This window comes from Canis lupus, chromosome 30 (assembly GCF_011100685.1).
Source record: "Canis lupus familiaris isolate Mischka breed German Shepherd chromosome 30, alternate assembly UU_Cfam_GSD_1.0, whole genome shotgun sequence".
Taxonomy (NCBI): Eukaryota; Metazoa; Chordata; class Mammalia; order Carnivora; family Canidae; genus Canis; species Canis lupus.
The window spans coordinates 35962491-35979342 of NC_049251.1; the positions used below are offsets into that span (position 1 = coordinate 35962491).

Genomic DNA, 16852 nt, shown 5'->3' on the forward strand with positions numbered 1-16852 from the left:
TCCATGAATGTCTTAATTATACCATCACTTTGAAGGGAAGTTTTGTTGAATAAAGAATTCTTTTATTTATTTAAGTTCAATTAATATAGTGTAGTATTAGTTTCAGAGGTAGTAAGTGATTCATCAGTTTTATATAATACCCAGTGCTCATTACATCATGTGCCCTCTTTAATGTTCATCACCCAGTTAACCCTCCCAAGCCCCTCCCATCCAGCAACCCTGTTTGTTTACTATGATTAAGTATTTCTTATGGTTTGTCTACCTCTCTGATTTCATCTTATTTTTCTCTCCTTTCCCCTATGATCCTCTGTTTTAATTCTACGTATGAGTAAGATCATATAATAACTGTCTTTCTCTGATGGACTTATTTTGCTTAGCATAACATCCTCTAGCTCCATCCACGTTGTTGCAAAGGGCAAGATTTCATTTTTGATGGCTGTGTAGTATTCCATTGTGTATATATAACAAATCTTATCTATCTATTGAAGGACATCTGGGCTTTTTCCATAGTTTGGCTATTGTGGACACTGCTGCTATAAACACTGGAGTGCAGATGCACCTTTGGATCACTACATTTGTATCTGTGGGGTAAATACCTTGTAGTGCAATTGATGGGTTGTAGAGTAGCTCTATTTTCAACTTTTTGAGGAACCTCCATACTGTGTTCCAGAGTGGCTGCACCAGCATACATTCCCACCAACAGTGTAACAGGATTCCCCTTTTTCTGCATCCTTGTCAACAAGTCAGTTTGCTGACTTGTTATTTTTAGCCATTCTGACTGGTATAAAAAGGTATCTCAGTGGTTTTGATTTGTGAATACAGAATTCTGATTGACTCTCCTTTATCTTTCTGCACTTTAAATATGTCAAGTATTGCCCTCTAGCCTCAATGGTTCCTGATGAATCAACTGTCAATCTTGTTGAGATTACTTTATACATGAATTACTTCTCTCCTCCTGCTGTCAACATTTTCTATCTCAGGATAATTTAATTATGATGAATCTAAGTTTGGATCCCGTGTAGTTTGCTGAACTTCTTAGATATATAGATTTGTCTTCTCCTCAAATGTCAAGAGTTTTTGGCCATTATTTCTTCAAATATTCTTACTACCCTTTTTTCTGTCTTCTGGACTGCCAAAAATTGGGGTGCTTTATGGTGTCCCACAGGTCTAAAAGCCCTGTTCATTCTTTCTTTTTTAAGATCTTATTTATTTGACAGAGAAAGAGAAAGTACAAGTAGGCAGAGTGGTAGGCATAGGGAGAGGGAGAAGTAGGCTCCCCATTGAGCAGAGACCCCAACGTGGGGCTCAATCCTAGGACCCTGGGATCATGCCCTGAATCAAAGGCAGACACTTAACTGACTGAGCCACCCAGGATCCCCTCTGCTCATTCTTACTCATTCTTTTTTCTCTCTGTTCCTTAAAATGGATAATTTCAACTGATCTGTCTTCAAGTTCATGGATCCTGGCCTCTGCCTCTTCAAGTCTGTTGCTGATTTCTTCTAGTGAATTTCTCATATATATACATATATATACATAAATTAATATTCTGTATTTGGTGATACATTGTTCTCATATTTTCCTTTAGTTCTTTAGATATGGTTGCCTTTGAACATATTTAAAATAACTTAAAAGATTATGTCTAATAAGTTAAAGGTCTGGCTTTCCTCAGCAATAGTTTCTATTGATTCCTTTTTTTTTCACATTATATGGGCCTTACCTTTTTCTTTTTTGCATGTCTCATAATTCTGTGTAGACAAACAGGTATTTAAATATTGTAACGGACAGCAACTCTGGAAATCAGATTCTTTCTTGTCCCCAGGATTTGCTGTTTGATGTTATTGTTGCTATTGTTTAGGACTTTCCTGAACTAATTCTGTAAAGTTTCCTAGCTGACCAGACAAATCATTACTATTTCTTATATTACCTCCCAGCAGGGCCACTATGTAGCTCACTCAGACTGCCAATTATACAACTCCACTAAGAACATTTTAAAGTTTTCTGATCACCATAATATACATTATGTAATTGTAACAAATTTATTCTTGAAAAGAATAGTTAAATTGAATTTGTTTTTATTTAAAAGCCTTAAATGGGGATGCCTCGGTGGCTCAGCGGTTGAGCGTCTGCCTTTGGCTCAGGGTATGATCCTGGGATCCGGGATCAAGTTCCACATCGGGCTCCCTGCATGGAGTCTGCTTCTCCCTCTGTAGACTCTCTCTCTCTGTGTGTGTGTGTGTGTGTGTGTGTGTGTCTCTCATGAATAAATAAAATCTTTTAAAAAAAATAAAAAAATAATAAACTTACATGGCACTGAGTCCCTTAATTTGGAAGGCTATAAAAAAAAGTCAGAAACTAGGTTTGCTTGGTATAAATTGTGCTTGTGTGGCTTGACGAAGAAAAGGAATGTCAAGGAATTCCACAAGAAAATCCAAGATTTTTTAAATTTACTACCAGGGTATTTATTAGCAATTTAGCCAGCAAATTTAAACTTTTTTTATAAATTTAAATTTAAAAAATAAATTTAACATTGAGTGGTATATCTTGGCAAATTGAATTTAAACAAAAAATTCTTTAAAATTTTGAAGTATTTTATAAAGACACTCAAAGGAAGTGAAAATATATTGTATGTCTGCAGTCTACATCTTCTTTCTTCATTAAAGTATTATCTCTGACTTTCTATTCTCATTCAAAATGTGAACTTGACTACCTTCTGCCTTCCATATATTCTACTTCTACTTAAATAATCTCTAATTCCTATTTCATTTTCATGCCTGCATACTATTTATGGTCATTTTAAACATTCTGAATCTACTATTTATCCATTTTCACAATTATTGTTAGGTTTTATTTTGCAATGCTACAATTTTCTTATTTTATGGCATCCTTATATCCTAAATCCATCAGAGAACAGTAGGTGGTGAGAGATACAGATGAAGCAAAAATGCTAAATACTGGCACTGACAGCAATATACTATAATACAATTATTTCCTGTAACAAATCTGTTCATCACTGCCTCAAAATACAAATGAATTATTGGTTTTTTTTTTCCTTGACAAAAAGTGAAATTTAAAGTTTATCCAATGAGACTTCTGGGTTGTTGGTAATATTCTACTTCTAAATCTAGGTGGTAGTTCCAGGATGTTTCCACTTTGTGGTAATTTTACTGAACTATGTATTTTTGGGGGCACACTTTTCTATATGTATGTTATATCAAACATATTCAAAAAGTCTATTATATGGATGCTGTATGCTGGCCAGAAAGAAAACCTAGATTACAAAACAAGAAGAATCTAGAAATGGTCAAAATAGAAATAACACAGTATCATTCTATTGATCATTAATAACATTGTATCTTTGTATCAACTGATAATAATAAACATACAACTATCTTTCACATATAATATTTTAAATGTCAAAGGAACACACAAACAATGTGAATAATCTTTACAGAAAGCAGTGTTTTCAATAGTAAATACAAGAAAAGTTTCTTCTCTTAGTTATATCTTAACAGGATACTTAGCAATCTTCAAAGTTTTCAAAATTGATAAATTCATTGTAATAAACAAAAATGTGTCTTAAATTAAAACTTTTTCTTAAAGCTTTTTACAAAGAGAGTCTCTCAGAAATAATTCTGTAAAGGCAAAGCAGGTTTAATTAATAAATAAATAAAAATTAAATATTCCTTTGATTTTTAAAAAAACTGTATTTCTCCCTATCTACCAAAGCCCAGTTAATACATTTTATAATCTGAAAAACAGAAGCAAAGTTCCATTAGCTTTTTCCTCTCATTTTAGAAATACAATCTCCCAAATACATGTATTCGTTTGAAATATGTAAAAGCTAAACTTAAAAGTTTTACTGCTCATACACATGCCAAAAAGCCAGAGAATTAAATCTGGGAGTCCTGAAAGCACAGATGTGTCCTAGTGCAGTTCTACTGAAGTTTCTCCAGACAGAACAATTTATTTTAAATGGCTACATATATATATTAGAAAATCCTTACTAGTGGCAATGGTCTAAGGCTAGAACTACAGAAAGCAACAGTGTGATTTCCATTAGGTAACAAGTGCTTATGAAGATGCCTTCCCACAGCCTATAAACTACGTTATTTTATGATTTAAGGGGATAGAGACACAGGAAAAGTATCCTGCCCCATTCCTTTCCAAATTTCAAAGTAAAATTTAATGAACTGAGTTAAGAATAGAAGGAAAAGAAAATTAACAGTCATAAATAGATACATGCATTATTATCTGGCTTTGCCCGTAGTTTGAAAAAAACCACTAATAGTCACAAAATCAGTCAAGGAAAGAAATGAAACTTGATTGATTACTGAAATTAGGCTATCTCCACTAGACAACCCTACCTCCATCCCAATTTTTCTATTTCCTGATTTATGTTGCCACATTAAATCATGTTTCATCTGTATAAAACCTATTACATAAGAAGAAAATAAAGAAAGGCATCAATATTTAAGTCTATATAAGTAAATGGTAAAGTATTATTTCATTCTTTGTTTAAAAAATTTACCAATGTCTTACTAAGTGCCTATTAAACATCAGGTGCTTTATATACATTACTCCTCTCAGTATTTATTAATAAAAATGTACCAACACATATATACACACAATTCACTTAACTCGATCATATGAAGTATACTAGAACTAATCAGACCTCAAAATGATGTTAGGATATGGTTAAGAAGACAGAAGAGAACAAAATTATTATGTCTCTACTCCTTAAGAGAGGTAAATAATTAAAAGATGAAGTATGGGAGAATACTAATATCTACTGCTTACCAGTTTTTCTCTGAATGTGTCTTTTCCCAGCTTCCCTGAAAGCAATCACGGCTCTGAAAAAAGCTCTGAGAACTGCCCATCGGAAAACAGCTACGGGATCAATTCCAATCATCCCAGAGATAAATGCATTCTTGCTACTTCTTAGAAGAGCTACAATGTCAGGGCGCATATGATCTGTATTTTTTTCCCGGAAATCCTACATGAAAAAAGTACCAGTGTTATTTTTGAAAAAATTATTAAACCAAGATGATAATGGGTGACATCTTTGAAAAGTAGCTAAAATAAGGACTTAGAAGTGATTTCTGTTCTAGGTAGCTAACTGGACCGGTTATCTTCTATAAAGTCCCATCCAACCCTAAAACTATTAAATTCTATAACACATTTAAATGACAGTGAATATTCTACAATTTTATTGCAACTTATAAATAGAGAGCCTCTCTGAAGGGGTATCACATAAAATGACCAGACAGCTGAATAACAAAAAGGAGCTGGACATAAGACAAGAAAAGAGTTCCACAGAGAACACGACACCTACTACCTATATAGGTGGCGATGAGTTGGACAAGTTAGGAGACAAGCAGTAAGACCAGGGGTTGAAACATTCTGGGCAAGGATGAGAGTGATGGAAGATTTGGCAAATAAATAGGTTATGTAAGCCTAAGTAAGGAGTTTGTGGATTTTACTCAAGTATAAAGGAAAGCCAATGGAAGCTACATGATTTTTTTTATAAATACCACTGGATACTGCAGAGGGAATGAATTTAGACAAAGAATTGAAAAAGGGAGACCAGCTATTGCAATATTCCAAATAAAAGCTAATGGTGACTTAGACTACATTGGTGGTAATAGATAAAGGGAAAATAGTTATTATATTTGGGATATGTTTTGGAAGTCAGGCAAAGAATTTGCTGGTGTGTTAGGGCATGGTGAGAGAATAAGGGTATAACAAGATTAACACCTATATTTTGGGTTTAAGTAACTAAGTGGAGGTGCCATACTGATATGGAGAAATCTAGAAAAACAGAGGTTTAGAGATAGGAAATGAGATCAAGAGATCAGTTTTGTACAAGTGAAGATTAAGATGGTGAGGATAACAACAGAAGCAAGTAACATTTATTCAAAGGTTACTGTGACACTCTTCTAAGCATCTTATATGTGTTGTCTCATTTAAGCTCATTTCATCCACCTAACAACAACTTGAGATGGGTATTATTCCTATTTTATACATGAAGAAACTCAGTCATGGAGAGGTTAAGTATCTTGGCCCCTGTCACATAGTAAGCAGAACAGGGGATCAAAGAGGGCCACTCATAACCACTATACTCTATCTGCATACAGACATCAAGTAGGCAGATGAATATATGTGTCCATGAGTCCTACAGATACTTCAGAAAATACATGTATTACCTAAGGACTATAAATAAGCAGAACAAACCATCTGCCACTGAGGGATGGAGGGAATAAAATAGAAGAAAATGGGTTAAAATACCCCCTAAAAAGACAAAGAGAACAAAAAGCTTACACTCATGGATGAAGATTCCAGACTGATATGTACAGTCTAGGCATTTGGCTATAACCACACCCAGATGAAAGGATTAAAAGTTGGTAAGTAAAATCACTCAGATTTGGTACCACTTCACAGAACAGCTCTAACTCAGAAGTCTATGAGAAGCATGCCTAGTATGATGTTTTCCAGAAGGCAGTTTGGACTCTTTTAGGGGTTTCCTTTCTTATTCTTTGTTCTCCTGGGAACAAGGGAAAAAGGGAAACAAGCCAAAAATCTTGGTCTTTGGCTTGTCCCTAAACACCCTTTGAGCAAAAGTATGTATCATAAAAGTTAGTAACTGATTAAGAATTTCTAAATCCAAATCACCACCACCAATATCAGCAGCTAATACACATCAAGGGAAAATGTCAGGCACTAATTAAACAATATACATAACTTAATTTGTTCAATTCTAACAATTACTTAATAAAGCAGAATAATTATAAACCATACTTTACTGATAAGTAAATAGAAAGTAAAGAAGTTTGCCAAACAAAAGTCAAACATAAGAAAGTACTACAGGACCTGAAACGTGTGTCTGTTCTACACCAAAGACCATCCCATCCTATTAATAACTATACTGTACGAAAGTAAAATTCTAGAATTCTTTCCCATGATGACTGTCAAATGTTGATGGAGACCTTTATTTTCCAAATGTACTGGTCTCATCTGTCTTCACATTTTCAGATTTCTAAGTATATTTCATAAACTAATCATACTCTTCTTAAAAATTTTCTCTTGGTTTCTATTAAGAATATATTTTGGGATTTACTACTTTACTTACCTTTTATGCTGCCCATTCTCAGTCCCTACTGCTGGTTCCATATTTGAAATTCTTAGGGTCTTAGGGTCTGGTCTTACATACTCTTATAACTCAGTCATCTTACATCAGGTAATCTCAAAAATAGTAATGGCTTTAAACATTATCTATATGATGAGGTCCAAATTTCTATTTCTAGCTGAGATCCATTTGTGCATCTTAAAGGTATCTCAAACTTAAGAATGTATAAGATTAGTATTACTTAAAATGTTTAGAAGCATTCGCCAGTGAAACCATGTGGGCCTGGAATTTCCTTTGTGGGAAAGTTTCAACTGCTGATTCAAACTATTTAACAGAAATAGGAGTCTCAGGTTTTCCTGTAATTCTGGTATCAGTTTTAATGATGTGTATTTTCCATGGAATTTTCCATTTAATCTATGTTGTCAAATTTCCATTTAATCTATGTTGGCAAAATATATTCAGATCCTTCTAATATCTGTTGAGCATGTAGTTAAGTCTCCTTTTTCGGGGCACCTGGGTGGCTCAGTGAATGAACATCTTATTTGCCTTTGGTTCAGGTTGTGATCCCAGAGGTCTTGGGATTGAGTCCTGTATCAGGCTCCCTGCAGGGAGCCTGTTTCTCATTTTGCCTATGGCTCTGCCTCTCTCTGTGTGTCTCTCATTAATAAATAAAATCTTTAGGGAAAAGAAAGTCCCCTTTTTCTTTTCTGATTATTTGTATTTTTACATTTTTTTTCTATTATAGATTATTCTCTATCATCTTTTATTATTTTCTGTTATCTTTTCAAGGAACTTATTTTTGGCTTCATTAATTTCTCTCTATATGTCTGCTTTCTATTGCATTAATTTCTAGTCTTCCCTTTATTATTTCCTTTTAATTTGGGGGGGGGTGATTTGCTGTTCTTTTTTCAGCTTCTTGAAATGGAACCTTAATCACTTTCAACCATTCTTCCTAATATATGCATCTAAACTTATAAATCATTGCTTTAAATGCATCCTACCAATTGCTACAGATTCTGCAAATTTTGGTATGTTGTATTTTCATTAATGCTCAGTTTAATATTAGCATTGTGGGCAGCTCGGGTGGCTCAGCGGTTTAGTGCCACCTCCAGCGCAGGGAGTGATCCTGGAGACTCTGGATCGAGTCCCACGTCAGGCTCCCTACATGGAACCTGCTTCTCCCTCTGCCTATGTCTCTGCCTGCCTCTCTCTCTCTCTCTCTCTCTCTCTGTGTCTCTCATGAATAAATAAATAAAATCTTTTTAAAAATAAAATTAGCATTATAATTGTGATTTCTTTTTTGATTCATGGTTTACACAGAAGAATTATTTTTAATTTCTAAACACTCAAAGACTGTCTACCTATCCTTATGACATGCCAAGTTGGTCAGTTTTCCATAATGCTGTTCAATTTTATTACTGATTTTGTGTCTTATTCAGTTAGTTACTAATTTTATAATATTATAAAATTTAAAATATTATAGATTTTAATATATAATCTACAACTAGATGGATTTTTCTAGCTCTACTTTTGTTCTCTCTTTGGTTTTTATATATTGAATCAAATCATTAGGTACATACAAGTTTTTTTTTTTTAAGATGTTATTTATTTATTCATGAGAAACAAAGAGAGAGGCAGAGACACAGGAAGATGGAGAAGCAAGCTCCATGCAGGAGCCTGATGCGGAACTCAATCCCGGGACTCCAGGATCATGCCCTGCGCAGAAGGCAGGTGCTAAACCGCTGAGCCACCCAGGGATCCCCATAGGTAATACAACTTTTGAGGATTGTGTCTTTCTATCAAACTGGCCCCTTTTATTATTATGAAATGTGCCTCTTTATCTTTAATAATATTTCTTGACTTAAAGTTTACTTTGTGTGATAATAATTTATTTTAGTTTGGGTTTGTATGATATATATATCATATATCATATATATCATTTTTCTATCCTTTTACTTTCTATATATATTTTTTCCATCCTTTTACTTTCAACCTATCTGATAATAAGCATGAATAATCACAGGCCCAAGTGTATATATTGTATGATTCCATTTCTCTGAAATGTAATAACAAGTAAACTAAGGATAAATGAGGATAGTGGTTACCTCTAAGTGACGGCGAATGAGCTGGGAAGGGGCGTAACAGAAATCTGTACACTTTAGATTTATGCACCTCATTGTATGATTTTAAACTCAAGTTTTCTTGTTTTTATTTTAAACTGCATTTTTAAAATCTTTTTTTTAATTGAGATATAACTGACATGTAATGTATAAGGTGTACAATGTGTTGATTTGATACATTTTTATACTGCAATATGATTACCATTATAGCATTGGCTAATACCTCCATTGGGTCATATAATTATCATTTCTTTTCTGTGGTGAGAATATGTAAAATCTGTTATCATGGAGACAAACCATAAGAGACTCCTAATCATAAGAAACAAACTGAGAGTCCCTGGAGAGGACAGATGTGGGGCGATGGGTAACTAGGTGATGGACAATAAGGAGGGCATGTGATATAAACACTGGGTATTATGTGACTGCTCAATCACTGACTTCTACCTCTGAAACCAATAATACATTATGTGTTAATTAAATGAATTTAAATAAAGAATTAAAATTTAGGGATGCTTTGCTCAGCAGCTGAGTGTCTGCCTTTGGCTCAGGACATGATCCTGGAGTCCCGAAATCAAGTCCTGCATTGGGCTTCCTGCATGGAGCCTGCTTTTCCCTCTACCTATGTCTCTGCCTCTCTCTGTGTGTGTCTTTCATGAATTAATAAATAAAATCTTTTTTAAAAATTAAATTAAGAAAAATACAAAATCTATAATATAATCATATAAGCTAATTAGACTGAAAAATCATCATGCATATACATATGGCAATGATTTTTTAATATGGTAGTATTTCATAATGAAAAATATATGTTGGGATGACTAGAAATATGTAAACAAATAAATGTTTATATATAATATATAAATAAGTATGATAGAATAAAATATTATGAAACCATTTCTGAGAAAATTATATGTACAATATACATCAACAAGCTTAAGGAATATATAAAAATAAATATTATACTAAAATTAATATGGTATGCCTGGGTGACTCAGTGGGTAAGCGTCTGCCTTTGGCTCAGGTCATATTCCAGGGTCCTGGATCGAGTCCCACATCAGGCTCCCCATGGGGAATACATAAAATCTTTAAAAATAAAATAAAATTAATATAAAACTATTTCCCAGAGGGACACCTGGGTGGCTCAGTGGTTTAGTGCCTGCCTTTGGCCCAGGGCATGATCCTGGGGTCCCAGGATCGAGTCCCACAGCAGGCTCCCTGCGTGGAGCCTGCTCCTCCCTCTACCTGTGTCTCTGCCTCTCTCTCTCTCTTTCTCTCATGAATAAATAAGTAAAATATTAAAAAAAAATATTTCCCAGGAAACGTAATCAAAACTGAATGGTTTTTATAAACATTTTGCTATTTTTGAAAATAAAATCGTATTTTAATATAAAAATATCTATACAAAAAACATTACCCAGGAGTCCATAGTTTCCCATTTTTCTATTGATTTATCTGTTTCTTAATAATCTGTGAGAGTTCTTCATCAATTCTAAATACAATTCTTTCACATTGGGAGTGTCTCCAACTCTGTGGTTTGTACTTTCATTCTCTTAATGTAGTGGTTTGCTTAATGAACTGTTCCCAAATTGATTAAATCCAATTTATCAATGTTGTTTGGATGCTTTTGGCCCCCTGTTTAAGAAAAATTTCCCTACTCTACCCAATGTATTTTTCTAGAATAGATGCTGTCCACTACTCACATGTGAGTATTGAGCCCTTGAAATACAGCTAGTACAAACTGAGACATGTACTAAGTGCATGCACTGGATGTTGAGGACTTAGCACAAAATAAGTTAATATTTCAAAATAAGTTAAATATCTCAAATAATTTTATATTAATCCTTACATGTTAAAATAATATTTTGATTACTTTGGGTTAAATATATTGTTAAAACTGAAAAAATTAAATTCAAAAATAAAATCTAGCTTCTTAAGAAGTTTGAGGACAATGCTATTATCACAATGTTAATTATAATCGCAATCCTGTGCATTAGATCTCCAGAACTTATTCATCTTCTAACTTTGCCCAAAATTTCCTCTACTCTCTCACACTCCCCAAGCCCTAGGAATCATCATTCTACTCTTTTACTCTTAATGTTTGTTTGAAAATCTTTGACTTTCTGTTTTTTCCATCTCGGGAAATAGCATCTCAAATTCACTCATCAGCTATAGTCAGAAATCAGTTACTCAATCAGGTTCTACTGATTATAACTCCAAAATATATCTCATAATCAGCTACATCTCCTCCATCTCCACTGCCACCCCTGTAGTTCAGTTTACCTTAATATTTCACCTCAACTATTTAAAAAAGCTCCTAATTGATCTCCTAGCTTCCGCTCTCATCCTCTGCTGCTGCTTCTTCCTCAAAGTAATCAAAGCAATTTTTTAAAAACACAAAAACTTGTTTAAAATCTTTTCATGGTTCCCATAATAATTTCAACAAAAATCAAACTCCTTTAACTTGCCTAAAAGCCATGAAGAATTAACTTGCTATCCATTCTCTAAAATCATTTCATGCCACTATCTCCCTTGCTTACCATAATCTAGTTACACTGGCCTGTTTTCAATTATTTTAACATATTAATTCTTTCCTATCTCATGGCCTCTAGAATATTCATCATCTCAACTCCTCACCAAAGTTAACACTTGCTTTGGGTTAACTCTCAAAATTTAAGTTCTCAGAGAAATATTCATGGATCTCCAAATTCAAAATCCACCATTTCACTACCTTCTCTCCTAGAATCCATTCATTTATCTATAGCAATAGCCCACTCATCTATATTATACACACACACACACACACACACACACACACACAATCAAATCATTTATCACCAAATCATTCCAAACAGCAAGCACAGGGTCTAACACATAGTCTGTACTTAACAGACACTTCCAAAATAAGTCAATCAGTAACGACTGAATGAGTAAATGATTTTAGTTATGACTCTCACCTCAAGACCCAAAGAAAAACATTGCTCTACCAGTCTCCACACCATCACTGCCTTGGCCTGGGAAATTATCTTAAATGACATGCTTAAACATCAAGTGGCTGAAGGATAACAGGTTCACTAATTGTAATAAAAAAAATGGACATAATTATGAAGACTCCCCTCCACAGGAGTCAAAAGTTTCAATATACTCATTATGAGTGCAAGCTCACAAATACCTAATGGTGCATAAAGACATGGAAGCCTCTATCAAGCCTCATGGATGTAAAGAAGAGAAAAAGTCAACAAACTATATAATGAAATACTGAGTTTAAGATATACTGATGGTATCTATTCTTCAGATTTAAAAAAAATACTATTAGAAGGGACTGATATTGACTTTAGCTGTAGAAGGGAACCAACAAAAATATCACATCAGACAGTAAGTAATATGTTGCAAGGAAGGATCTGAATGTTAGTAATATCTTTATAAAATGTCTCCATCTCCAACTGTTACTGATCAAGAGCCTCCATAAACTACAGAAAAGGCAGTGTGACAGGGAGGATAATACAGCAAAGAACACATTTTTACCCTGAAGACATATTAATGAGAAATCTACTGACCTTTACCCCATATTTTACTTTCCCAGCATAATGCTTTATGATGAAAGCAGGCTCCATCACGGCTGGAAATTCAATGTAAGAATTCTCTTCATGTTGATGCTTAAATTTATCTAGCAATGTTTGATTTGTAGCCTGTGGAAAGCTGAATTAAAAACAAAACAACAATACTAAAGAAATATGCAGCTGTTAATATAGTCTTTAATGCATTATAATCAATTGCCATCTAACACATTTATAGCAAATTACAAAGTTTTCACTTATCTGATTCTCTAAAAAGCTAAAAAGGGAGTGTAACAAGGATTGGTGTTTTATAGATGAGGGATCAAAAGCCACAATTTGCCCAAACTCACACTTTGCAAGTAGCAGGACTGAGAAATTAACTCCGGTCTTTAGATATTTAGCTCAGGTTGCACCATGTGGCACCTTCTGTAACCCATGGGATAATACAACTCAACTGATACATTATTTGGGGACAAGAACTTCCAGAAAGAAAATGATCTCTCAATTTAGACAGGTCCTTTAAGTCCACAGTCATTTTCTGTTTTCCTATTTCTCCATATATAAATTAAGTAGCAATTTTCTTACCTCTACCAGTAACTACATAATTTTATACTGTATCTATTATTATTTCAAATATGCCTCAATGGGTTTATACTCACTGATGAGCATTTTATTTCTAGGGATCATTCAAATCATACTTATTAAGAAACAATTATATGATAGCAAATATAGGGATAAAAAGTTAAGAGGGCGCCTGGGTGGCTCAGTTGGTTAAAAGCATGTTGATGCTCTCCATGTTGATGCTTAAATTTATCTAGCAGTGTTTGATTTGTAGCCTATGGAAAGTGGAATTAAAAACAAAAACACTAAAGAAAGATGCATCTGTTAATACATAATCTTTTCTAATAGATTATCATTACATTGCCATCTCACACATTTATAGCAAATTACAAAGAGCTTTCACTTATATTATCTAATTTGATTCTCCTAACAAACTAAAAAATAAGTGTAACATCCTGCTCATCCTAACATCCTGCTTATACCTAACTATTCTTTTTCTACTCCCTCTTTCTAAATTTGCAACTCTTGATTTTGCCTCGGGTCATGATCCTGAGGTCCTGGGATTGAGGCCCACGCCAGCCTCTATGCTCAGCAGTCTGCTTGTCCCTCTCCCTCTCCTCTCTTTCTCTCAATCTCTCTCAAATAATAAACATATTTTTAAAAAAAAAGGTTCAGAAAAGAAAAATCACTAACGGTTGGAAATAATGGAAAGGTTCAAAGAAGATACAGAAGGCAATTATGAGCTAAATGTCAAAGGCTGAGTAGGAGTTTCATATAGAAGAAATATCACTGACAGAAAAAGGAAAAAGCAAGTATCCTTCAGAGAATAGTTTCATTTCATTATAATTGAAATAATGACAAATAACATGACATGAGGTTGCAAAAATGTTGAATACAAAATCTAATGTGTAAAAATGATTCCAAAATTACAACAAAAATAGTTAATTATGTCGTATGTATTAGAATCAGGAAGGAGAATGGGTGTTGGTGTCAGATAGTTATAAGTTTAGATTTTCAGTTCTGTATGTGACCTTTGGCATGCTTTAAGAACGAGTTCCATAAATGAGTAAAATGAGGTATCATAGTGTTAGTAGAATTAAATAACACTAGTAAAAGCATCTAACACTAGCAAGCTGGCATTCTATAGGGAGGACATAAATGTTACCTACTTTCTTACATTGCCAACATTGCCATGTTCTCCTAGTCACCTAGACCTGCTTTTATATTCAAAACTATCGCTTCCTCAAAACATCTTTACCATCCAGCTCTCCTGTCCATTCCAGAACTCTATAGCCATTCTAGAATGGAATATAACTCTTGCAATTTGAAATAGAGAGTACAACAGCCTCTACAGTAGTGTCAGTGACTCTAATCTTACCTAATCAAAATCAAATATCAAATTTTTCCTATAACATTGCTTTAATCATGTATCTCCCCTACTGAGGAAAATTTATGGATCATAACAGCAAAAAGACCAAAACCAAGCTTCTAAGACTAGACCCAACTCAACCTCTGCAAACTACTACTACTACTTCACTACTTCACAGCAGGGTGCTTTTCTTCAGGAAGGATATTCATCTCATTGTCTCTAAGTAATCCTCTGAATAATCAAAAAGCTTATGATTTTTTTCTTACTTCCAAATGGAGAAAAGAAATTTTCAAAGGAAGACATATATGAGAACAGTTTTTATTCCAAACAAGAGAGGATGCAAAAGGTTGCAGAAGGGAAAGTGGGTGGGGGGATGGGGTATTTGGGTGACGGGCACTGAAGAAGGCACTTGATGGGATAAGTACTGGGTGTTATATGTTGGCAAATTGAATTTAAATTTTAAAATATATATAAAAAAAAGAATGTCAGATAATATAATATCACAAGCACATTTTAAAAATTAAAGGCATGTGCTTTGGAAAGGAAGGGATCATTGCTGTTATTTGCCGATGACACTATGCACCTATCAAAATGGCTAATATACCAAAGAGAGACAAAACAGGAGGTTACTGTCTGATTTCTTTTGCTAATATGTTGTTTATAATTATTAAATCTGTTTTCATGGGAAAAAAAGGATGCAAAGGAAAGCTCTCGATATGTCCTATATTCATACATACTACGTACAACATACAATATCAAGCAAAAGAGCTTGGAACAGAGGCAAATCAGACATTATTGTGCATTTCAAAGCTCTTCCAACCAGTATTTCCCAAAGGCTATCTGCCAGGATAGCCTTAGTGCTCCCATGCTTCTGTGTTTCTTTAGCTTTCAAAAATACCAATGCTTTGACCCATTCCTGTGATTCTACTGAACTGATGCTAGGGTGATGATGTTCCAAGTTTCCCAGCTAATTCTTATGAGCAGGGAAGACTGACAAAATCCTGTTCTAAATGAAAGCTCCGATCTTCATTTTGTTAAAAGAAGTCTGGGGTGGAAGTCTGAGATTCTGCATTTCTAACAAGCTTCAAGGTGCTGCCAGTCCTGCTGTCAGCAGATCACACTTTGAATACAGAAGGAAAGACTGGTAACACTCCTAATATCCTGCTCATACCTAACTTTGCCCATGTCTACTCCTTTCTAAACTCATACTGCATCCTTTACAGTCGAGCTTAATAACTTGGCTGAGGTCAAACAGCCAACAGATAACAGAGACAAGATTAAACAAAACTTTCTGACCTCAGACCACGTACCTGAAACACTATAAACAATACTGAATGAGGCAGGAAAACTGCTAAGGATATATTTCATGTTATATATTCCCTAGAGAACAAACAGTTTTTAGAGGAAAACTACTCTAAGTGGTTCTCAAAATAGCTCTTCCTAAATGTGACTAATTTATTTTCAACCCATCTCTGGCAGAGAGAAAACATTTCATGCCTTTGCATCTTCTGGGATATTAAAGCACAGAGCAAAGTGGTCCATTTACAAGAGGAGATAAAAGCAACAGGAATGACACATAAAGTGAAAAAAAATAATAGGATTTATAAAAAAATTTTATGGAGGACTGAATACAGAAGCATAACTGAAGGAACAATTAAGAGGTTATTCAGTCCAGGGACGCTTGGGTGGCTCAATGGTTGAGTGTCTGCCTTTGGCTCAGGTCATGATCCTGAGGTCCTGGGACTGAGTCTGCCTGTGTCTCTCTCTCTCTCTCTCTCAGGGTCTCTCATGAATAAATAAATAAAATGTAAAAAAAAAAAAAAAGTTTATTCAGTCCAGAAGCTCCGGGGTGGCTCAGTCAGTTAAGCATCTGCCTTTGGCTCAGGTTGTGATCCCAGGGTCCTGAGAGAGACTACTGCATCAGAGTCCCTGCTCACTGGAGAGCCTGCTTCTCCCTCTCCCTCTGTCCCTCCACACCATTCATGCTCTTGCACTCTCTCTCTCTCAAATAAATAAAATCTTAAAAAAAAAAAGTTATTCAGTCCAATCTCCTACCTACAACAAGACACTGACAGCACTGACAGAAAATGCAAAACAATTTTATTACTTTATAAAGCAGCCGCTC

At 34.5% G+C, this 16852-nt stretch overlaps 1 protein-coding gene across 1 annotated transcript in view; it reads right to left on the reverse strand.

The window, feature by feature from the left end:
* Window positions 1–16852, reverse strand: part of MYO9A (myosin IXA) — a 262747-nt gene that overhangs the window by 137291 nt on the left and 108604 nt on the right. The window contains 2 exon segments of the mRNA XM_038580865.1: window positions 4798–4993; window positions 12798–12939. Coding sequence (XP_038436793.1) covers window positions 4798–4993; window positions 12798–12939 — 338 coding nt within the window.